This window comes from Acipenser ruthenus, chromosome 2 (assembly GCF_902713425.1).
Source record: "Acipenser ruthenus chromosome 2, fAciRut3.2 maternal haplotype, whole genome shotgun sequence".
Taxonomy (NCBI): domain Eukaryota; kingdom Metazoa; phylum Chordata; class Actinopteri; order Acipenseriformes; family Acipenseridae; genus Acipenser; species Acipenser ruthenus.
This window is the reverse complement of record NC_081190.1, coordinates 19,194,002-19,219,115: the sequence shown is the minus strand read 5'-3', so window position 1 is coordinate 19,219,115 and position 25,114 is coordinate 19,194,002. Positions and strand designations below refer to the sequence as shown.

At 37.5% G+C, this 25,114-nt stretch overlaps 1 protein-coding gene across 1 annotated transcript; it reads right to left on the bottom strand.

Moving 5' to 3' along the window:
- Positions 1–898: 898 nt before the first annotated feature.
- LOC117409309 (lysosome membrane protein 2-like) lies at positions 899–22,748 on the bottom strand. Its single transcript, XM_034015140.3, has 12 exons — positions 22,048–22,748; positions 17,666–17,823; positions 15,153–15,300; positions 12,991–13,182; positions 11,916–12,007; positions 10,623–10,742; positions 8,693–8,871; positions 7,275–7,393; positions 6,867–6,940; positions 6,021–6,072; positions 5,136–5,288; positions 899–4,222 (listed from the first exon to the last, which is right to left on the bottom strand). The coding sequence occupies exons 1-12, from the start codon at positions 22,171–22,173 to the stop codon at positions 4,115–4,117; spliced, it is 1,521 nt and encodes a 506-aa protein (XP_033871031.3). The 5' UTR covers positions 22,174–22,748; the 3' UTR covers positions 899–4,114.
- Positions 22,749–25,114: the final 2,366 nt, after the last annotated feature.

Here is a 25,114-nt window from a genome sequence, read left to right as displayed (position 1 = left end):
AAAGCTTGGGTTTTTACAGCTATTTTTATCATGTGAAAGCGGTTGACCCTGCCCTTAAAGTCGCGTTGCCCAAACGGACATCCTTTTGCCGTTTCTCAATGTCTTCGCGTGACGTCATCATGCAGTCATGGCAGCAGAGTTGATTTTCAAGTGCATGTAAACCAAGCCATTGACGGGTGAGTGGAATCCGAACCTGATCCACTTTATACAGCAGAACTTTACCATCCGGCTCCAGTGAAACCAAACTCCATTGCTTTTTTAAATCATGTTAATTCAATCAAATCGCACCCTGATGTACAGTATATATTTTGACCGTTGTTGGGATATTATATTGTATTTGTATTATTGCATGTTTCGAGTTTTGTTTTTTTACTTACATTATTCTACATTTAGGATGTACTTTAGAAGAGACATTATTACTCCTGCCCCGCTTTTCGTTTTTAATAAATTATCTTCACTTTGGAAAGTCTCTGAAGGTTAACATCTTCCACTCCTGGTCTTTGTTCCAACCCTGTTCTAAATTGTTTACTTGAACCAATTACACCTCCATCCAGCCCCTGAAGCAGTTCATTATATCGTTATACCCGTTACACCTGGAGTGGAATTACTCTCCAGGACCGGGATTGGACATCCCTGTTATAAGGGATGCTTCAGGATTAGTTATAGAGGGATACATTTTTTTTTTAAAGGTAAATTTGTGAGGATGCCTTTTGTTATGTTAAATCCCTCAAATTAGTTCCCTTAATAATTAAACTGAAAGAAGGTGCGTTTTTTGACATTGCATGGAAATGCATTTGATTGGCAGACATCAAATAATTGTAGTCAGTTTCCTGCACCATACGGTATGTATTATAATAGATACAGAATTGTCACAAACAAAAAAATAATGGCAACACAATACTGAAAACATTATGTTTTTATTGTTTTGTCATTTGAAACATTACATTACAATTGTTCAAATACAGTTTTTGAAACACAAATGTTTTCTTGTCATTTTCTGTTTTAGATACCCACACGTATGACTCACACATTTACATATACTCAGTGTAACGCAAATTTGAAAATCCTATACAAAAATGAAACCGTTTTCACATGTAAAATCTCCAAGATTGTCTTTTCCAGCAACAGCATACAGTATGCACTGTATCTGAAATGTAAAGGAAGATCTGGTTTTGCATACATTTACGATTAGAAAAACATCAACAATGACACATGATAATGTGAAAGTTCTCATCCTGCACACACACAAGGTACATGTACACTAGAAATGGAAGTAGAGACAATAATTGAGGTAGCCAACCTGTACACTAGTGTTTTGTTGACAGGTGACAATGACTAAATTCCTAATAAAATTGCAAATTACTGAAATACTGGACAACCACCACCAGTTTCAAGAAATACCACATATCCTCTGGACCCTGTCTGAGGCTTGAGTACGTCAGTTATAATAATCACACACACACACACACACATAGAAACATTATGCTTCACCAGGAATTAATACAATGTCATTCCAAAACAAAGTGATGCACCAATTTGCTTCAGGCAAAGTAAACTTTCATGGACAGCGGGTTCCTTTTCTACTGTGCCAACTACAAAAGTGCTGCTTAGCAACCTCTATCTGTGGTCATTGTCAGCATTTATGATTAATATACAAATCCTGGACTAATGTGTCTGAAATATAGTGTCTCACCTAGCCTACAACCCTCGTATTTAATATGTCAGGATGAGAACTTCTCCCCCCCCCCCCCCCCCCCCCTCTCTTTTTTTAAGAAATGTATGATGGCTTCAAATCTTACATAGTAACACATTGGAACACTTTAAAAACAAAATCTCATTACATACAAAAAGTATTACAAATGTATCAATTGCTATAAAATAGTTTAACCTGCTTTGCTGCCTTTGTTGTTGTATTTGTAACTGTAGTTAATACTGCAAGCATATTTAATCTGTAACAGTTAGTAAAACTAAGATCACTCGCTTTGATATGTGTCACTGTGAGGGTCTTAAAGTTTCCACAATTTACAAAAAGTAATATATTTTTCATGTAGAATAAAGTTCAGCATTTTAACCCTACAGTGTTGAGTTGTACACCATCATTTTTGTATTATCGAGTTTTCATTGATATAATATCAGTTATATAAAACTAGATTTTTACCTCAAAAATGTCTGAAAAAAGACAAAACATATAGATTGGTATTACTGTACAAGGGTTAGTGAAATTAATGAATATAGAAAGCACAGGGTGTGTGCCTGCTGTAACGGTTGGAGAAAAAGCCCACAGTGCAAAAGGTCATGGATTAAAAACCCTGGCTCAGATATATTCACTGCCTAGGTCAGCACTCCGCTAACCTGAGAGTACTTGAGATGAATCAGGTGTGTGTGTCTCAGGTGTAATAACTGAAGACAGTCACTCCCCTATTTAACAAGGTCAATGAAATAAGAAACCACCTGCTTCATTTATAATCTCACAAATGCGTTGTAAAGCAATGCAGTTAGCTGAAATAGCCAAACTGAACAAACAAAATCACATTCATTTTACTTTGAAATCAATTGGCCACACATTCACGGAAACCTACCACACATAAACAACCTACAGCACCTTACCATTATGGTTCCGACTACTCTGCTCTTAGTATTTATATATGTTTTTTATTATTACTGTTTTTGCCTGTGTATGGGACATCATGTTTTACATTGTGTGGTCTCTGAATATATGCATACTTTTATGTTATGCTAATATATGCATACATATTTTCTTCAAATTTCTTTAGCACATTGTACATTTCTTATTCTTTTGGTTCAGGATTATTTTAATAATAAGAAATGTTTAAAAAAATTATATATTCACATGCTCTACACATAGTTCCACAGTCACTACTGGCTATAACTGTACATCGTGGGTGCGCTGAGTAAGTGAGGCCCTCAGAGCAGCTCAATGAAAGAACCCACTTAACAGCATGCTCAGTTCCACTCCTCCTGAGCAGCTCAGAGTAGATTTCAGTGGTGATCTGAGTGAGCACAAAAAATATTTCCTCCGAGACGCTCAGTTATTTAAAGCACCCAGTAATGCCTTAGTGTTGTTCCGTATCTATGTGAACACTCAATTGAACAAATGTGCCACACTGAAGCTCATGGAAATACAGCTGTGATGGTTACCATAGATACCTCTGAATTCTAAAGTTTTGGGTTCCATCAGCAGCAGTGGCGACGCTAACTAATCTAAAATGAGGACTGCAAATCCTCATGGGAACTGTGCCTCAGAAATCTAGCAGGAGACAGGCATGTCTATCACAGCAATATTATTTCACAATTATACAACTAACTGAAAAAGCCTATTGCCTACATTATACTCATTTTAGCCACGTAGATGTAAAGCAAATTACACAAAAAATAATAATAACAAAAATAAATACAATTTCTAACAAGTGTCGTGATTAACAATATTTGGCCTGCTTTCCGATTTTCACAGAAACAGCCCAGGGCTTGATGTGAATAAAGGGAGACCTCTCAATGAAAAGTATACCGTTGCCAACAGAACTGGGAGATATTCTGTGGTATCCCTGATTGTATACTGACACTGAAGAACGTCAAAAAAGGAAAAGTAGAAGCAGAGCGCTGTTTACAGCTCTGCCAGATTATTTTTTTTCATTAAAAAAACAACAAAACTGTATCTTACACATTATTACTATTCTGCATTGTAGCCCAGTGGTAAAGGCTACGGGCTGGGAGCCAGGAGGTACTGGGCTCAAATCCCAGCTATGCAGCGTGACCATGGACTGGTCGATCTTTCCATGCTTCAATCCAAACAGCTTTTAAACTGGGTCGAAGCAGACTGCCATTGAAAGGGAGATGGTGCAACTTGTTTAGGCTATTTTGCACGACCGTCCTTTTGGATAGCTGCACAGAGCACATTTAGAAATGAGAAAATGATGTTCGATACCAGCAATGTGTGAAAAACCATGAAAGAAAGAAGTTATGTCTTGACTGTTAGAATTATTATGGCGATGTCCCACCACCAAACCAATGTACCCTTCCCTTCCCTCCCCAACCCAACCCCGTTTTGCCCCAATTCCTTCAATGTTCGCTCTGGGGCGTCCTTATGTATGACCCTTTAAGTGCTTGTGTACGTCTTTAACTGAATATTTGAGTTGTTTTCACAGCTTTCCTCTGGCTTATCACTGACTTGAGTGTAGGCAGTATCTTCTTTTGCCGTGGGTTTCTGTTAAAAACAAAAACATAACAGCTATTTACAAAACAAAATAGCTTCATGTTATTTTCCACGCATACACACTTTATTTTTGCTGTACTGCAATCATCACTATTGCAGTGAGAGATATATATAATTGGCTGTGGTGTCCATGAAATCTGCCTTCATCAAACCGGAGCTCCTGCATCAGCCGATGATATTCACTGTACCTTTTTCTTTTCTTGAGGATGTCATGGACTCACAGAGATCTTACATTTTTTTCTTTCTCCAGTAGAACAGAGCGATTGCAATTATATTTTTTTTGTATGCTGTTCATTGTGTTGTCGCTTTTACAGTCCCCCCCACCCCACCAAAAAAAAAAAATTGGGATGGCAGTAGCATTTTTTAATCATGTGTATACGATACTGGTCAATAATATCAATGTATAATGATGCCTTTAACTCACAATCTCGTTGCCTATGAGCACAGATATATTCCACTTCTTCTCTTTGACTGGGTCCCACTATTTTGAATTACATTTCCTGTATTCTAAATCGATTCAAAAAGGGGGGGGGGGGGGGGGGGGGTATTTTTCGGTGGTTTGAGACGAAATCAACCATCTTAATTACTTGTCATCAGCAACATCATTCTCCAGGTAAGGTAGTTAGCATATTCCCAATTTAGAAAAACAGGAAGTCCACTCACAAAAGGGAGATTACAAATAAATGTAACATTTTTAAAGGAAGTCTGGACCCTTAAATTAATAAACAACAATCTGCTAGACTAAAATCGGCTACAGGCATTTGATTCACAATTATAGAATGATTCATTTGTCAATTTTTTAATCAAATGATGTGTCTCATATATAGATGGTTTAGACAGAAAAAGGACAATACAAGCTCCAATTTATTTAATATTTTCTAGTCAATATTTAGTCAACACTGACCTTCTGCATTCGTGATCTACATAGTAGGATTATTAGGACACCCAGCAGGAGCGCTCCCAACCCAACAATGATTAAGGGGAAGTTGGTTACAATGGTTGAAATCAGCAACAATGTCCTCACTCTTTTGGCAGATGTATCATCAATCACAAAGCTCTGAAACACACAGAGCCACAATCAGCAACACTTACAGCTACACTGGGAAGAAAATCTATAGAGTTAATTACGTTGTTGAACCACAATGCAGTACACAACCTGCTTCTTAAAGTCATTGTGAATACTGCTGAAATATGGAATAAGAAAAGAAATTCAGCCAGGTCTAACACATGAATTTATGGTGCTTTAAACATGTTTGAATACATTTATCGTGTGACTGCATTACTACATTATAATCTGGAACTTATTATGCTGAAGTTCCCAGTAGCTGTGTGTCAACTCAATTGCTTAACGTTTTGGATCAGAAAACAGAATTTCTTCATCTTATGAAATGAATGAAACTGTTACATGCTTAATGCCTAGGGATTTATAGTATAAGGTTCAAGTCACATTAAAAAAGAGCATGAGGTAATTAAACTACCACCACTATAAAAGTGCATGCACCATTGTTTTATAAAAACGTTGGGATCCTATTGAAATGTGGCACCATTTTCTAAGCTTTCATTTAAAGTGTGTTGTAAGTATTGTGGCTGATCTACCAGGCTTTATCTTTTCACTGCTCTTATGCAATTCCAATACTGTGGATAAAGTTCATAGACAACCTCCACCACCATAGGCTTATTTTTTCACATTTAAATAGATTTGGAATACATATAAAAAAAAAAACAACCACAAAAGCCTACTGTATGCAATTATATATGAAAACAAGTAATTTATAAAATGAGTTCTTACCTCATTTATAAACATAACAGGGAATACAGTCTGGTTTAGATATTTGGTTATTCTATTAAAAAAAAAAAAGAAAGAAAAATAAATGTTAATCCAGTAAAAAAAAAAAAAAAGTTCATTTAAAACAAATGCATAAATATTGTTTGCATGAAATATTTTTGCTGCCCGCCCCAACCACCACCATCACGTTTAGATTTCTCCATTATATATTGATTTATAAATCACTGCCTATTTTCATTAAGTTCATCATATTAAATGTAATCCTTTTACGAGTAAAAGCCCAGCTGAGAACAAATTCAAAATTCCAGAATTGTCCTGCCCTGGGAATGTGGGTCCAGATTTATGTATTTTGGTGGAAGGGGAAAAAAAAAAAAGAAAATAATAATAATAATAATAATAATAATAATAATAATAATAATAATAATAATAATAATAATAATAATATGCCTTTTGTTCCCCACACCTTCACAGATTTTAGAAGACCTTACATAAGGTAACAATGTAAAATAAGATTATCAGGTTTACTGTGAGCATATCAGCTTTGTTGGCTTGTCAACTTGAGGTTTAATTTATTAAAAACTCACAATTATTATTATTTATTTCTTAGCAGACGCCCTTATCCAGGGCGACTTACAAATGTTACAATACAGTTGGGTTTTTACTGGAGCAATCTAGGTAAAGTACCTTGCTCAAGGGTACAGCAGCAGTGCCCCTCCGGTCAAGAGTCCAGAGCCCTAACCACTACTCCACACTGCTGCCCACAATAAAACATGAAAAGGACCCAGCTGTAATGCAATAGGAGTAATTTCCCCTTCCCTGGCGTATCAATTAAAACGATGTGGTACTTACGGGAAACCAACAATGCGATCCACTAAAATGTTAATCTGGGCTCTCTTGCACGCTCTCATAGGGAACCCAGTAAGCTGTAAAACATACAAAGAATTAGTCACAACAGAACAGTAACCCTTGTATTAAGCCATCATTAATATAAATGTAGCTTGTTAATTTTAGCAGGTTCTTGCTGTACTCACTTACGAACACCAAATGGCACTATTTATTCAGCTATGTAACATTTCATAGTGAATAATATACCTTCAATGTCAATCATTTAAACATTGTAATAGGACTGCACGACTAATGACTGTTGCAGTTCTCATTGCAGAATGCTGAATGATGGATTTACTGCATACAGATGAGAGACTTCCCTTCTCCTGTCCCCACCACAAACAGAAGTATACTCAAGCCTTTGTCACTTACTGGGTTAATATCTAGGTAGGTTTCATGATCATCTTTGTTTGGGGACAGTCCCTCAATTGCATCTACATATTTCTGATCCGCTTGGTAAAAATGTGGGAATGAGACTACGACAGGTGCTCCTGTAGTACAAGAAATAAACAAACAAACAAACAAAATCCCTTAGAAATCTTGTGGTAAAGAGGTTACCCTGAGAACAGGTCACATGTTTTAAAAGTTATAAAACAAAGCGAGGTGCAGGTCAGCATTACGTGTGTATGGTGGGGAGGCAGATAAAAATCTGACCCCTATCCCAGTTTTTTGTTAAATATATTTTGAAGATATCCATTGTAGTAAAAGTCACATCTGTTTCACGGAGGTTGAAGGTGGAGTGGGGGAAACTATCCTGTTTGTTTAGAATCACGACAGGATGTAATTTAATAGCACATTTTTATTCATTTTACATTTTGAACACAAATACAAAAGGCAGGACATTTATTGGAGAAACTTTTACCTAGAGCCCTTTGACACAATAAGGTTGACACACCTTGGTATTTTCAAAAACACGCCAACCTTTGTTTTAAAAAAGGGACAGTATGTGCAGTTGTAAACTGACATGCATCATACTTATTTTTAGAAAGAAAAATCCTTCTAGAAGGTATGCGATCATATTCACAATAGTATCTGTACGAAATAAATCTACTGAAAGATATTTTAACAAAAAACTCTTTGTAATTATATTACAAATACACAACATGAATATACATTTAGACTACAATCCTCCCTGGAAGCAGAGGTTTATTTGTCATGGTTGTTATTATTTACAGTGCTTCAATAAATACATTATCTTTATAAGCAGACACAATCGTAGTGTAAACCAACATCCAGCAAATTCAAACACTCAAAGTGAGCATATATGGCACAGTAACTTGAATTATGGGAATCCAGTCTGGGCATGCTGTTACTATGTAGGTAAAATACCTTTAACTATAAATAAGCAGCGAGTTGCCTGTTTTGGGAAACAGCCCAAAAGCAAATGTATTCTTCCCATGGAAACTAAAAAGGTAACTTTTATATTTATATGTATACTGTGTATAGAAAAGCCTAATTAGGGCAATTCTAAAAAGGTCCAAATCACTTAAACCCATAGAACTACTGAAAGGAATGTACAGGGATTTGGGTTCCTGAGAAACCAGTGGAACAGAGGGGAACATTCTGCTGCAGTCACTGCTGGGAGTTGTGTGGGTGAAGGTTCACTGTACTGCATGTCTCTACCAAAAAAGAAAAGGAACAACGAGTCTGGCAATACATCACATGTTCAACACTCACCCAGTCAGCTGCCTAAACAAATTTCATTCTGAACTGTGTCACTGCAATATATGTCATTTTATAACCAGATACTGTCTTATGCAATGTAAGCAAAACAAATGTAATAAAAATACCTTTTCTGCAGACGCTAACTTTTAACACTCCGGTTCCCATGCATGTTCCTGCTGGTACACAGAACCCAGTATTGGCAGGGTTAATTTCAGGACTGGCAAGAACTTCAGGAGGGGGGGAAAACCGGTAGGCAGGTATACCTTTTATTCCCACATCCTTTTCAAAGGTTAAATATATAGACCTGTAGATTAAATAAATATTTATAAAAAAAGGGTTTTCTGCTATGGTGCCATTAAGCATCCAGTTATATAGACAACAACAGACAGTGCATTTAAAGCAGCAAGGACTATGTAGTATTTGTGTGTATTATTCACGGCCCACGAGTTAAGGAAAGGTATCTTGACCAGGCTAAAGATCAGCGTCGTTTACACACCAAGCTAAAATTGAAAATACAGATGGCACTTGTATTTTGGTAATTAAAAATCAAATTGCAGGGGTAATTACTTTTGCAGAAGTAATGGGAAAGGGCTGTGCGTGTCTGTAATGGAATTTAGGTGAAAGAGTACTATTGAAGTTAACACTATTAAAAGAAAAAAATAAACCATTCCCATGAAGGCTGTCACTGTTCCAACTGGTATAAAGACTCTTTTTGGGCCGATGAGATTTAGAAGTTCCATGACAATGGATAGGAAATTCATTGCTGTGACTGCCAAGGTAATCTGAAACAATATTCAGAAGACAGAAGCGTGCCGGTACATGCAATATATAAACATTGTATATCCATTGCCGGTGTATGCTTTTACTGTCGCCAGTGAACCAAGACTAACCAAGGTGAAACAAGCTACGTGGATTTAAACCTTGGTACTACATTACCACTGTGCATTTAACACTGCAGAAACTGGAGCCCAACACCCACCAAGAGATTGCTAAATAGCAGGAGAGTAAAATCTAGCATTGCTAAACACCGGTCAGTCTGGGTCTTGGGCAGTTCTTTCCTAGCAACATAGTTTGGCAAGACAGCATTTAGCTTTTTTTCAGTGTATAATGTATTTAAAACATGTATTGCATCAGTTGACATTTATTTAGTATACTATTGTTATCTGACAATTCGTAAGTGATTACATTCTCCAGTTTCTTCAGGGAAGTTGGGTGTGGAAATCTCCTGCAGTCTGTTTCTGCACAGTTATACACAAATATATACACATCATTTGTTGGGTATATTGATCTAAATAGCAGCCACCATTAAAATAATTGCCCTTCGTGAAAATCTCTATAACATCTCTTCAGTGTATTTTGAGTTATATACTTTAGTAAAATTACAAATGGCCCGATGGGATTTTTAATATTTAAATACTGGGTGCTGGGTGCTGGGTGCTGGGTGCTGGGTGCTGGGTGCTGGGTCCCCCCCCCCCCCCCCGAGTGGCTCATCCAGTTAAAGCACTGCCGCTGGGAACGCAGGATGAGTCACACAGCTTGAACAGCGCCAGTTCACATCCAGGCTATGCAAAGAGGGTGAACTTTGCTGGGGACCCCGAGGGGGGCGTCACATTGGCTCCGACGCTCCCGGGGTGGGGGATGGGAAACAGGCAGGGACGACTCCTCAATCTGGCCAGACGCCGAGCACATTCACAGTGGATAAAAAGCAGGGCTGATCTCTGTTCTCCGGGATCGGTAGCCCGCCCACCTCTCCTCTGGATTGCTCGGCGTAAAAGCGATTCTGGCTTTAGGCTTGTGAGCTCGGAAGATGCTCACACACCCACAGAACGTCTGTTCTGTGTGGGGACTTGCTGCAGTATAATTGGACATTCGAAACTGGGGCAAAATAAATAAAAATAATAATTGGTCACTCAAATTAAAAAAATAAATAAATATTGGGTGCTATTAAGATTTAACATCACTTAGTCATTTGGCTCAAATATCTTCAAATCCAGCATTAGTGGCATGTTTTCATCAAAAACTAAAGTCAAAGTTTTTAACTTCAGTATACAGTACCTGCATAGATCAGGTGAAAAGATGTATAGTGATTCATTCTTTCCTATCAGTGGGTGAAAGGAGCTTCCATCACTGCCATTGATCATGTTGCTTTCATTGGAGGACCACCACTTCATTTTGCTAAGGCACAAGATTAAGCAAAGTTTTTACTTCTGGTTTCCCACATCTTTTTACGTTGCATTTTTCCTCAAAATCACCAATCTCAACGGACACAGTATCTCCAGGTCAAGATTTCCTTGACACACTAACCAGCATGCCTAATACATGAAACCCTTCGTATTATTTTTACCATGTATACGAGTAATCCTGTTAGGGACTCAAATGAGAAAATGCAGTGAAGGTCACGCAAGTTATTCTTCAGAAGGCTTTAAACCAGGCTTATTTTGATAACTGTTGAGCCTTTTCAAAGAAGACAAATGGTTTTCAATCATCTTTAAGCTGCGAAACGATTTTCAGAACACATTGTACGGTGGGAGTGGGAGTCGCTTCACTAGATATGGGGGAAAGGTCACCAGCAAGGCCGACATGTATTATTTAGGGTTGTCACAGTTCCAAGTGGTATTAATATTATTCTGACAGTTAATGAGACAAACATTTGGAGGGGAAAGGACAGGATGTTTCAGGCTTTCTGAAAAACAGTCACGCCTGCACTATATTCATAAAATCAGAATTTACTAAACAGGTGAAAAGATTAATGAAAGAAGGGGTCTAATTCCAAAGCTTCTTACTCTAAATCGTATTTTACTTTGATGTAAAAAGTTCTGGAAATAGCCACCCTGTTATAAACCTAAAATTTAGACCTTGAACCAGGTGTACCTTGACTGTCGATGTCAAGGTCCACCAATTGACCGGATTTATAGTGGTGCCCAGAGGCACAGATATTGGGGTGACCAGATTTCTAAAGCTCAGAACTGGGACACAGATTAAAAATGTTGTAAGAATGAGTCTTATTTGAATACAGTGATTTTATCACTGTTGTTGTTGCTCTTTTCCCATTAAAATTAGACTGCTGCACCTTCCCTTTCCATTTCATAGCCATGTTTAACTGTTATACCCATGTGTATTGAGGTTTCTATAATTGCATACTTTTAATTTAGTATAGTAACCTTTATGAAACATATTATTCTGGAACCATTATCAATTGCTAATCATTTAAAGTAATTAACAGGACTTGTTTAAAGTCTGGGGAAAAATGATGGGACTGGGACAGTTGATGGGAAAAGAGGGCAGCCCCGGTAAAACTGGGACGTCTTGTCACCCTAACTGACACCCTATATCCCTTGCAATAGTTACCTTTCACCGTTCCAGGAGACAATTTTACCAAAGTCTTTGTAGTCCTGCATTCCTGTGTGGAACACAAACTCATCATCACTGGTACCATTTTTCTGAAAAAATAAACCAATAGATGTAATCCAGTCACAGGGAAGCTACAGAAACATACATTCATTTCAATACAATTTGTCTCAGCAATACTAAAGCTAGTCATTATTCATTATCAATGTTTCTTAAGGGGGCATGACAGTTGGTGCCAACTATCTGTGTCCTAGAATGCAGTCTGCACAGGGCTGGCTGTTCTGCGTGCAAAAGGACAGCAAAAACATCTGCTTCTTGTTATCTCAAAGGGCTTCGGTTCTGCATTTTTCATCAGAACATATTCCCATAGGCCCACCAACAACCACCAGATCAAAATCACTCCATCTCTCTTGACTTCATTTTTTGAACCATCTACCTGTAGGCTAAAGACTTCATCAGTCTATTTTATTCAGTCAACTATGCGTTGATTACTAAACTAGCTGGCACAATATTAATTGGGTGCAGACAATGTGGCACTCAAAAAATACAAATCAACAATTCTAGTATGAACTAGAACAGTTTTGTGAACAAATACTACATTATCCCTTTATGCATTTTCATCAATTTCTGTAATAGATACATTTTCTAAATTTCTATTTGGAGTGAGAAAGAGTCTGAATGTCATCATTTTGAAGACCTTTAATCTATTTTTTTTTCATGTAAATTAATTTCATATTAATTCAATCATGTTCCAAGGGATTTCCAGCAAAAAAACTAGTAATTGCAAGGATGGTTTTATTTTGAGTTTAATAAGATACACCTGAGCTTGTTACAGTACCTATTCTCTGTTGCCAATCAAGCTTGTAGCAAAACCTGGAATGGGTGGAACTGCTATGCAATAGGAGTCGTATTGCCATCCCTGAACTGTTGCAAGTCATTGACATACTGCAAGAGGTTGAGTAACCCCATTGGTCCACTTGAGCTGGAATCATCCTCTAATCAACTACAATGAATGAAATACAGTATTCCCTATAAACTTAATGACTGATTGTACAGGACTACACAGCACACATACCTTATACATGAGCCCAAAGTATTCCTCGACCTCTGGTTTGAACGCACGAAGTCGGGTCAGAAGAGGATCTTTGAAGCCCCACAAAAGCTCATTAACGGTACGTGTCATGAACATTTCGACACCAATGGTCTGCATCCCGAATGAGATAATAGAACTTAAGATTATGGAACCTTTGACTTGCTCCATTACAGCCTGTATTATTAAAAGAGAAAAATGGAAAGAAACTTACAATCACACACGCACACTCCTGTCTGGTACAAAAATTCAATAAAGGGTACCTGCAGATGTTTTAAAACCAATCAAAAAAACAAACAAAATAAACTGCTGAGGTCTCAATATTTAAGGGGGCTTCGTTATTCCACGAGGCCTGTCCCTTGTCCAGGGAAATAGGTGCTACATTCAAGTGCTAAATGCATGAATGCTAAAACATGTTTTTCTTGTCCAAACTTTTTTTTTTCATTCATACAGACATTAGGCCACATACAGTATCAGGAGAATTTCCCAGCTTCATATAAACCTGGTATAACAGACATTTTTGCAAACATTTGTCATACTTGTACTTGCTAGAACCAAAGTCATTGTATTTATCTTGCTCTTAATTGTATTATTACTTGTACTGCGATTTTTAAAATGTATTTTTGTTTACGACTGTAAGTCGCCCTGAATAAGGGCGTCTGCTAAGAAATAAATAATAATAATAATAATAATAATAATAGTGTAGCCTCTCACAAAATCAGCACTGTAACTCAATGTTTTTGTTTTATATATATATATATATGTATATATTCTGTATAGTTGTGTGGCAGTTTGCTTTTTCTGTCTCCCACAAGTAACACCAGACTGACACGAGGGTGTACCAGCACAGCAACCTTACATAATTGTAATGTCAGTCTGCCACCTCAACCTTCTCTACATAAAGCAGAAGTGGCAGCTGCTGTCAGAGCTCAGCCAAGTAAATCAAGTGTGCTGCTGGCTGATCCAGGACCAGCTGACAGAGCACCTGAACTGAATATCTATCCAATGAAACAGACTCTGTCGTGCGCGCATTGGGCTTGGTTTCAAAAGTCAGCGCAATTCATCAACGCACGAAGCCTGTGTGTCTTTCGAAGCAGAGCACAGGGTTTGTGTCATAATAATAATAATAATAATAATAATAATAATAATGTTTATTTTTATATAGCGCCTTTCATAGTGGACCACCATCACAAAGCGCTTTACAAGATACAAGACTAGGGTTTGTGAACTATGCATCAGTTGCAGAGTCACTTACAACAACGGTTCACCCAAAAGACAGAGCACAAGGAGGTAAAGTGACTTGCTCAAGGTTACACAATGAGTCAGTGGCTGAGCTGGGATTTGAACCAGAGACCTCCTGGTTACAAGCCTGTTTCTTTAACCACTGGACCACACATGTTTGGAAAGCCAAGAACACTATAAAACACTGCTCAAAACACTGGTGATTTTGATTAGTAAATAAAATGTTATTAAAGTAATTTTTCTGTTTAATAGAAAGCAATATTGAATATTCCTTTCCAGACGGGTTAGCAACTTGAAATCAATAGAAAAAAAAAACAGTCAAAGGGAAATGCACTGGTACAGTAGCAACCATTGTGATGAAGCTTCCACATATAGAACAGTAATTTTTATTTTTTCAGTCAATTTTGTTTTTCCACTGGAGTTTTACATGTGTTCATTAGATAATACAGAAAATATATTAGTTATTCCAATAGTATTCTGTTCTTAAACAGCATATTCTATCGTTATTTCTTTCCCCTGTAAATACAGGACATGAGATTGATAAGTCATCAGTCTCTCATTTTCCCCATTCAGGAACCCATTACTTCAGTTCATTCGTTAGACCGTGTTCAAAGTACATTTTAAGGCCCTGTATGAAGTCTGATAGCAAAACAAGGGCATGAAAACTGTGCTCATGTTTTATGATGTGGGGCAGGATGTTCAGTTTGAAGGGCTTCGTCACCAACATGTTTCATTATACCCAAAATGACATCTGTTACAACAGGATCCTGACGTTCCTAAATGTCTGCTCCTGACCTGTGTTCCAGCCTTGGTCTTGCCCCGCTCTTGTGTACTCAGCCTCTATCTCAGTGGACTTGAGCCCAGCCCTACTAGATAATGAACAGCGTATGTTAAACAGCACTTACCACAGCTGGGATGTTGACGGTTGTTATCAGGTCGACCTCTGGGTCCCCTGACGACATATCTCGAAGAAACACAAAAGTCTTGGGAGATAAAGCTGATACCTTAGTTCCATTTTCAAGGAAGGTCACATTTTCTCTAGGCCTGTACTCTCTAACAACAACAAAAACAAAACAAACAAATAGGCAACACTGAGGTATACAAGTCAATCAGTGTCCTTTATTGAAAAAATAAATCCTGGATTCTGGGAAATTATATTATATATATATATATTCGGAACAAAGATGAATGATGAATCACTGGATAGGCGGATGCAAACTGGTACGAGGGCTTTGTGTGTATGGTAATGTCCACAGGAAGTAGTTCAATTCTCTTCTGTGAAAAGGTTACAATTTAAGATACTGGTAGATAGGGTTGCCACACATTCCTTATTGTAAGGAACAGTTTCTTATCCAATTCCTATTTTCAGATATTTCCGAAGGTGGTACGACAGTCACAGGTAATCAGTTAGGTGCAGCCCTGTGAAAGATTACTTTATGTGAAAGGACTTGGCTTGTTAATCTGAAGGAGCGCTGAGGATTGTGCCTCGTCCACATTCATAGTATAACTGTGATAATAATATTGGGATTATTTTCAAAGGGGTTTGCTAGGATTACTGATGACATAAATATGATTTGTCAGCCTACAGTTATTTAATCATCTTTCAAGGGTGTGTTTTTTTTTGTTTTGTTTTTTTAAAGATTAATGATCCCTGTTTTACACCCAATTTAAAAATCAAATTTTTCCTCAACCCAGTTACAAATCAGGAGATGAACTGGCAATATATTTGGCAGGACTGAATCCCTTTAACAGTATTAGAAGGTCTATAAATCTTTTATAGTGACATACAATAATGGACAGCGTAGCCTTGCACTTTTTTTTATATAGACATGTGTACTTAGATTGGCTAAACTACTATCTGTCTGCACTGTTGTCCTGGGACTTTGCTATTTGTTTTGGGATCTTCTTTGTGTGCTTAATCCAGTTCACATGCATTCAAATGCCCAGTTTGGTTAACATCCAAGAAATCTGTTAATCTGTTCTGGATATACCGTATTCTTTAGCAATGCTTTTGTACCATACTAATTCCCATGTATTAATCCTAAAACACTAGCAACTGCTTTTGTTTCTCACAGCTGTTCCATCAAGCAGACAGGTAAACATATAAATTGCTTTGCAAAGCATTCCATTGGCAGCATTGTGCTAACGTGACGTTGACTGCACGGACATGAGTGAAATATTTCTGGTCAGGAGCTGACTCTTGAAGTATTGAATTACAGATTGTGGCTATTCTAATGTTCATGTACATGAGTAAGGCACATGCATTTGAACTTATTTTCAGTTGGATGACTGGCCATGACCATAATGATCTGAACACTTGCTTTAAAAAAAAAAAAGCCCCCTAGTGGTTGGTCAGAGGAAAGCCTGGTTCCCCTGTTTACAGACTACAGTATAGACACTCTTATGCACTGTTAAGTATTCAAAATGCCAGAGAGCTCCCTGGTTTTACAATTAAATCAGAACAAGCATTTATTGTAGATCCACAGCTCTTTAAATATCTCCCAATCTCTTTCTGCTTGGTAAGTTGAATGCAATCATTATTTTCAAAGCACTACAGCACTGTATTTACAATAATTCAGTGCTATGTTTTAGAATAAAGTGTGGTTGATTCAAAGTTTCCGTTATCTACTTTCTATCTGACTCTCCCTCACTATCATTCAAGGCTAGAAGCTGGCAGCTGCTATCTTAGAGTATTGCAACACCACTGTGTCACAGCCTCCTCCTGTACATCTCACATCAAAAAGCACTTCACTGAATCCCCCCCCCCCTGCCCCCACACCCAAATCACAGAGAGTACGGATGTTCAAAAATGGTGGTACAATCAAGATACAGCAAATATAGGTCCTGTTTTTGCAGCTTAATCATTTGTTGAGCTGGCAAAAGTAAGTCGATTTTCTGCAAATGTTTTTTGTTTGTTTTGGGTTGTTTTTTTTTTAGCTGACGCAGACATTTCCACACAGCGTGGTCACTCTGCACTCTCACACCAGAATAACACTTCATCAGTTCTGCGTTACCAGCATGTTTAACACTGTAAAGAGAACAGTTACGTTAATACTTTTACAACAGATTTCTATGTAGCTGGCACAATAATATTCTGGTAAAAATGGCTTTTTATGTATTATGGAATGGGGATTAGCTAGGCACCCTTGGAGGTCACAGGTTAGTGTTTGGGTTTGGAGTCAGGACTGTTACAGTAAGATAAGTTAGGGGTCTGTTATTCATAAATACATCTTATACAGTAGATGGCATAACGCAAACCTTTTTGGTACTACTTTTGATAAGACAGTTTGTAAATGAAGGTACCAAAGACGCACCCCTTTACAAGCTGCACATTACGATCAAATACCCTTTTGTTCATTTATTTTAGCATTTAACATTAACATTCCATTTGATCAGTGCATGCTTGCAGCGGGCTTACCTGTAGGTGTACGGTCCTATCTCTTCAACAGCAGGCTTCCCCCCTAGCATCACAGCTTGTGCGTTTGTCACGTTAAAGAAATAGTACTGCATGTACACTGGGGGAGCAGGGTTCTGCCAGGATTTAAAAACATCTGCGCCTTCCTTCAAAACTATTTGCTGTTTAAAAAAAAACAAAAAGAAAGTATATCAGGGATTTGCTTGTCACAGACTGGTTAAGTGTATTACACGGATAGTATATCTGTATGTTTCTCACAGCCTGTCAAAAACTGAAGCAAAACAAAAACTACACAGCTACACCATTAATATAAAACTTGAAGTCTAACTCGAAAAAATTAAACACAAGAGAAAATATATTTTTTAGGGCATGAAATTCACGCTAGCCATGCATCCAGTCTTGGGTTTTCGAATGTCCCTTGTTTATGCATTATTACAGGGTGCCAGGAGTTTAAACAAACAATCAGACCTCTGCAAAATCACATCATGAATAAATCGTAACGGAGTCAGTAGGTTTACCAACATGAATTGTTAATGTATCTAGAAGGGAGGAAAAATTTATATAACATCAAACTCCTGGCTCCTGATCATTTAAATCACATACCTACAAGTCCTCTGTTCTAAGGGAAGGTTTGCAATGCATGGTGCAATCACTGGACCATGCGAGAGGAGCTGAAAACAGTATATGCTCATCCATTTCATACAAAACAAGCCTAACGGCAGTATTTTGAATTGAAAACAAAAATGCAAGTTTTCTTAGTAAAACACTCATAGTGACATACAGCAGCAAGGTGACATAAATACAAGAAAAAAACGACACAGTACTGAGCATTCCAGCCGTTTAAGAATTCTGCATGTGAATAAACCACTGCTGAATAAATTCCTCTGCATTCACCAAATGTGTATGCCTGACCAGCCTGTGCAATACCCAACAGGGTATTGCACAGGCTGGTTTACAATCTGAGCAAAGAGAATAAGAGAGCAGTCTGAAGTGTTAAGAGTTACAGTTAGAAAAATGTAATTTTGGCAACTGGTATACAAGCCCCTGGCTGGCGTATTTAAATGATCATTGGGTATACTGAAACGATCATTTGTATTGAAGCATGGTGTATGAGGAGGTAGAATTTGGAATGTTCACTGCACTTAAAAACACATGATCACTTTTATACACTTACAGAAAATAACCTTCAGACGTGTTCTGTTACTTTCCGTTGCTTTTTTTTATTTTTATCTCAGATACCCAGATTAGACAGTTCTGCTTTTTACTTTGCTCTCTTCTGCAGTATTCTCTACAGTTGCCGTTGTGATGGAAAGCCCCCACCCCCTTAAACTAGTTCAATTTCCTATAGTACAGAAATCAAAACCTGTAGCGCATCGTGCCATTTTCTACAGCAATGGAGCGTTCACATCGATTAGAAAGGGTGTGATGGGGTAGAATGATGTACACCTGCCTTTACCACCATGCGTAACTGATAAGCAGAACACTTATGCCAGCTGCATGGGCATAGTATTCTCTCCTGGTAAGAGAAGTAACTCTGCAGGATATGCTTTTCTTTCAGGGCCCTGCTCACGATTCTTGCAGAGCTGTTCAACTTTTGAGTGTCTCTTTTATAGAAATAGGCAAAAAGCGTTTTTTTTTTTTTTTTATGCAACTCCTTCAACTTTTTATCTGTCAAATCAAAGTTTCTTTTTTTAAATAATCACATCTCAATTAAATAGTTTATTGCTTACATCACATACTCAATATTGCTTCATACTCAACTGATTGGGCTTCTAGGTGACTTGTAATTGGTATGCGTGCCATATCATAGCTGGCCCTTCAAAACTCCATTCTTTATTTAAATTAATTTAAAGAAAATACACCTGAAAGGTGACAGTGTAATATTGGAACATGCTACAAAGATGTTCCAAATCAAATATTTGTGAAATATATTTAGGATTTACAACTAGAAAAAATACAACAGGTAGAAATTAACTTTGATTTCTGTGGACAGGTCCCCAGAACGCGGTGTCATTTGCGTCTAAATGTTTGCTTTCTAGATGAAATGCGACGTGTAAACAGATCAGCATGACTGGACTGGTCTGCCTGTGTGTGTACATTCTGCATGCTTCTAGTTTCTGAAGATCTCATTTATCTTCAGTCATATACTGCACATAATATTTGTTTAAATGATCACATTCCACACTTGCAATACACAAAGACGTGTGTATTGCAAGTCTCTCAATAAGTACCAAGATTCACAAATCTCTTCGGTTGTGTATAGATAAATCGCGGCTCCATGCTCACCTAGTGTGGTAAATGAAAAGTCGTTCTTTATGCTTGAAAGCCACTGAACCATGCACTCTGGTCAAGCTAAAAAGCAACTGATTAACTAGCACACCCCACTCCCCAACATCATAGCAGTGAATTCCAGATACACCACCGCCTCACAGCGATACTAACGGTATTCACAAATATAAACCCCATGGATCCTCTCAGCCAATCAGGTTCTGAGGAGACACAGGAAGATGCCCTCTAAAAGCAAACAGAACTTTATATTCGTGTAACATGCTTTAAACAGTCAAATGAATTGAAAGCAGCCTAGGCGATCCGGTTTTTCTTTATATGATCTATCATATCGTAATAGAGGTATGTATCGTTTGTATCATGACCAAGATTTATCTGATTTAGCATTATTATCCCCTGCAGCGGTCATTACCTGTAGAGAATGACACAGGTTTCGTTACAAGCCCTGCCCTTCGGCTCGAGTCATTGCGATCGATCAGTCAGGTAAAGACTGCTGCGTAGGGCATTAAGGCTTAAATGCCACTTGTCTGTTAGTCATAAGTTTGGCACGTTATGTGTATATATATATATATATATATATATATATATATATATATATATATATATATATAATTCATTTACACAAACAGACAGCTGCTTGGGGGTTACATTACTTCAGGTTCCATGGTGTATGTTTGTGTAACTCCATGACCATCTAAACATGAAACCTTATATTACCCGAACCAAGACATAATAATAAAACACTGCCTGCTAAGCATTTTGCAACCATTTTTTTGTACAGATCAATGACAGAATGCATTCGCTACAGTGTTTTTCCAATGGGATCAGTGTGCAGTATTGGAAACAGAATCCTGACACAGGGAGGGGGAACACACACTCCAGAGAGGAAGGTATTAAATTAAAAATAGGTACAGCACCTTTTAAATGTCTCCTAGTATTCCAAAAATGTCACAGGGAACCCCTGCCTGCCTCCCTCTCCATCTCCCACACAGGTCACACACCCCTCCCCCAATCTTTAAGCGCACAATCCATCTCTTATGCATTATGGTAGGGGAATGTGGTTTTCTATGTACAAATGTATATACAGAGAAGACCACAATCCATAATTCAGATCTAGCCTGTTTAATTTGCCACACCCATGACCCCACACCCAAAAAAGGAACAGAAACATACACAAACTAAGGTATTTTACATGAAATAACACAACAAAAGGAACACAAGTAGACTGTTCTGAAATGAAGTATAAATTATGCCCTCTATTCTAGTGTATCTCCATCCAAGTGATTTTTTCACCACTATATTTATCCAGGATACACTGGTTTACAGCCTAGTTTTTTCCAGGCAGAGTGCCCAGCAGTCAAGAGAAGGCATAATATTATGCGATGGATACATGCAAATAAATAACAAATACAATTCGAGCACGTGATTCAGCAGTGAAATGCCTCCACTAACGGGACTGAGTACAACAGCCTTTATTAAAGGAGATCTTCGGTTTCATGAGGCTCTCTGTGTTCTTAACGTTGAGACGCTCTTTTTAGACTACCTCTTGAATGCTGTGTTCTGGATATAATGTGACAACGGGTTAAAAATATGTAAATAAAATAAACAAATGCCTAAAACTGTAAAGTATTCCATTATGTTTCATGTATTTGTTCAGATCGTTTAGCGTTAAACTGCATTTTGTATGTATTTATTTATTTACACGGATAAAATAAGTACTGCTAGTTATTAAAATTCTACTTTCTCTTAAACCACGTGTTTCTAGCACAAATCAGACAACTAACAAATAATACCGACCGGGATAACACACTAATCAATGACCTTGGCAATCGGCATGTGTTATATCTGGTTATATTTAAAAACCTCTGTGTAACTACACTGGCCTACTGCCAAACGTGATTTGTAGTTACTTTTTTGTTGTGGCTGAAATGTACTCTTACCAAGAAGACCATTCCATTCTTGAACAGCAAGTACATTACACCGGTGCACTTGTAGTGCTGGGCGCTGTACAACTCTATCTGCATTTCATAAAGTGACTTAAACATTTTTAAGTGAATAGCAATGCCACGCATCAAAAGCACACTTCATTTGTGACTTACCTTTTTGACGAGGTTATGGAGAACAGTTTGGAAGACTTGAGTCACAACCAAGGCGATTCCAGTAATTATCAGTAAATTGGCAATGATAATCCCGGTAGAGTATATGACACGGGACTTTGTCGTCATGATGAAGGACTAGGCGAACAGAGTTATAACGTTAAAACAACTGTAAGCGATGGCACCACGCTTATTTTTAAAAAAAAAAGAACTGCTTTACTTTGAGAGACTGTTTAGGTCGATTTTGGCAATGTCATGCTGATCCACGGTTTTTGTTTGCTGGAACGACTCTTGACCAGTTAAGTTCTCGATTTCCAATTTCAGATCCTTTTTTTTTTTTTTTTTTTTTTTTTGCTTTTCGTCCACGTAGAAACCTGTGCTTCGTTTGTCCGCTAGTGTTTAGAAAACTCCACACCGGCGCTCGGAAAGCAATCAGCTGCAGTACTCTTCAGGAGCAGGACCTAGCGCCACTCACCATTATCATATCGAGGCAGAGTGTTTCGAAAGATATGGTTTGGGGGATCTTGGCTAATGTGGGTGTGTTTAAGGCAGTTGCTTATTTGTGGTTACTAACACTGCATTTATGGGTGGAAGTGATTATTTGAATTGGATTAAAGTGCAAGTTGTTATTTTTGACCCACTGCTATTATTTTTTAGGCAGACGCTTTCCACGGAGTTGTGCATTTGTGCCACAGCGAGTAACTGAATGAAATTCTCCACTGTTTTTGATAAACGCAAAACACTGCGTTCTCTTTAAATTATTTTCATTGCAAATTTTCGACCAAAAAATCATGCTTCCACGTAATTATAAAATTATACATGCCAAGTTTAGTTTAATGAAAATGTTCCTTTATATAAAAAAAATAAAGAAAAACGGTAAAATAGAATTACATTCTAATTGTAAACATGTGAATCAAGTAGACAAGTAGTCCCTTATCTGTAATAAAACGAATTAAATGACATTGTATATGTAGGTGTATATATTTTTTAAAAGAAAAATGAAAACCCGGACCTGCCTTTTCTTCAAACATACGTCTTTTATACCTGATATTTACAAAAAGCTGTTCCTTGTCAGGCATATTTTTTGTTCCGGGATTTTTTTAAGGGCTAATAGGCTACAGTAATGTAAAATGATATTTAAAATTTGTACTTGATGTAAATACGTGGCATTACTTTCTATTGTCTTTGTTGTATGAATGCCGCTTTGCCATTTCCACAACGTTGTTGTTCTTTTTTGTACATCATGTTTCGGCAACGACTTCTACTTGTGCCGCTACCGATCATTACTGTATCAAATCAGTGCTGCCTGACTCAAATCAAAAACTGCAAACAAAGCGGTTTATACAGGCAGGCCAGGGCGGAGCCGTTTGCGGACTTGTGGCAACTGATTGGTTGCCTCAGTCACGAACCATAGTCTTTAATGTATTATTGTATGACCTGATTGGCTATATATACACCGAAATGCTTGACTCATGGTGGCGTGGTATTACTAACATGGTATTATAACTGACGTGTGGGGGGCTGGGGGCAGGAATTAGCATACAATTTGAGAAAATGTCCCCATAAAGATAGTAACGCCTGAATATATATATATATATATATATATATATATATATATATATATATATATATATATACACACAACATATCGAAACGTTGGGCAGCTGGCTCTTTGGGCTAAATATATATATATATATATATATATATATATATATATATATATATATATATATATATATATATATATATATATAGTTTGTTGTCGACTTGCACCCTGTGTGGAGTTTTGTCTGACTGGAGTTATAAATAGTAAATAAAAGGATAGTGAGAGTCAATGAGAAGTCCCTACAAACAGGAATGCAAATGTGTGTGTGTGTGTTGAACAGTAGTTTGGGGAATATATATATATATATATATATATATATATATATATATATATAAATAAACAAACCCACCACCTTGGTTATCTGGTAAGGTCCGGAATAGAGTTAGGTGTGCTTGTGCCACTATTAACAATAGGTAGATAGATTGTCCGGTGGCTAAAATGAACAGCAGTCTGGGAGCAGAAGTAATAGTTCAAAGCTTTTATTAAATTACAATAAATAGTTTAAAAAAAAAAAAAAACAATAAATAAGCAAAATACCACAGGTTAAATTCCATCAAGAAATGTTCTCACAATTACAGTCAGTAGGGGGGGCACTCGAGCTCAGCCAGGTTTCCCTAGAGTAGGCGTTTTCACTGGGGTGATTAAAGAGACTAGTGCATAAGAGAAAATAAATGTGACAACAAAACTCATTAAAAAAATAACTCCACAAACAAAACTCAATTAAATCAATAAAGGCAAAAATGAAACGTGGCAAATCAACAATCAAATAGTAAAGTATAAAGCCTCCCACTGAAACACGTAGTGTTGGGTTATACTGTAGTACAGGTTATCGGTCCCTCCAGAGTATAGGTGATCCGCCCGCAGTATTAAGCTAGAACCAGACATTCTCTTTCTAGACTTCCTTGCGCTACAATCACACAACTTCACAGTCCACTTCAAACGCAATATTCCGTGGTTTCATAAAGTTCAGACATCAGTTCTTTCACTACACGTCTAGCACATATACAGCACCCGTCCTGCAACACTCCTCAACCATTGTCAGTCCCTTTTTATCTACCCCCCACAGTCCATTAACAGTTATTAGCAGCAGGTACTGTTAATCAAATGCAAGTGTGCAATTGACAGCATCTGACAGCAGATGAAGGTGGTCAATTGAGATGCCAATTGATGTGCCCATTAGTAAAGTCACTACATATATATATATATATATATATATATATATATATGCACAGGAATAAAGGTTTAGTAATTCTACAGTGCCAGTTTGTGTAGTAGGTCAAATCTTACAGAGAAGACTGAGCCTGGGGTTCAACCAACATCAGATGTAACACCTCACTGTTCTATTTGTCTATGATGACCTACGAGTGTTCATGCTTTGAGGCAATTATAATGTGATCAGAGAGGTGCGTGGAATTGAGGTATGCTGTCTGAACCCTTATTCTCCCCACCCATTTAGAACCAATC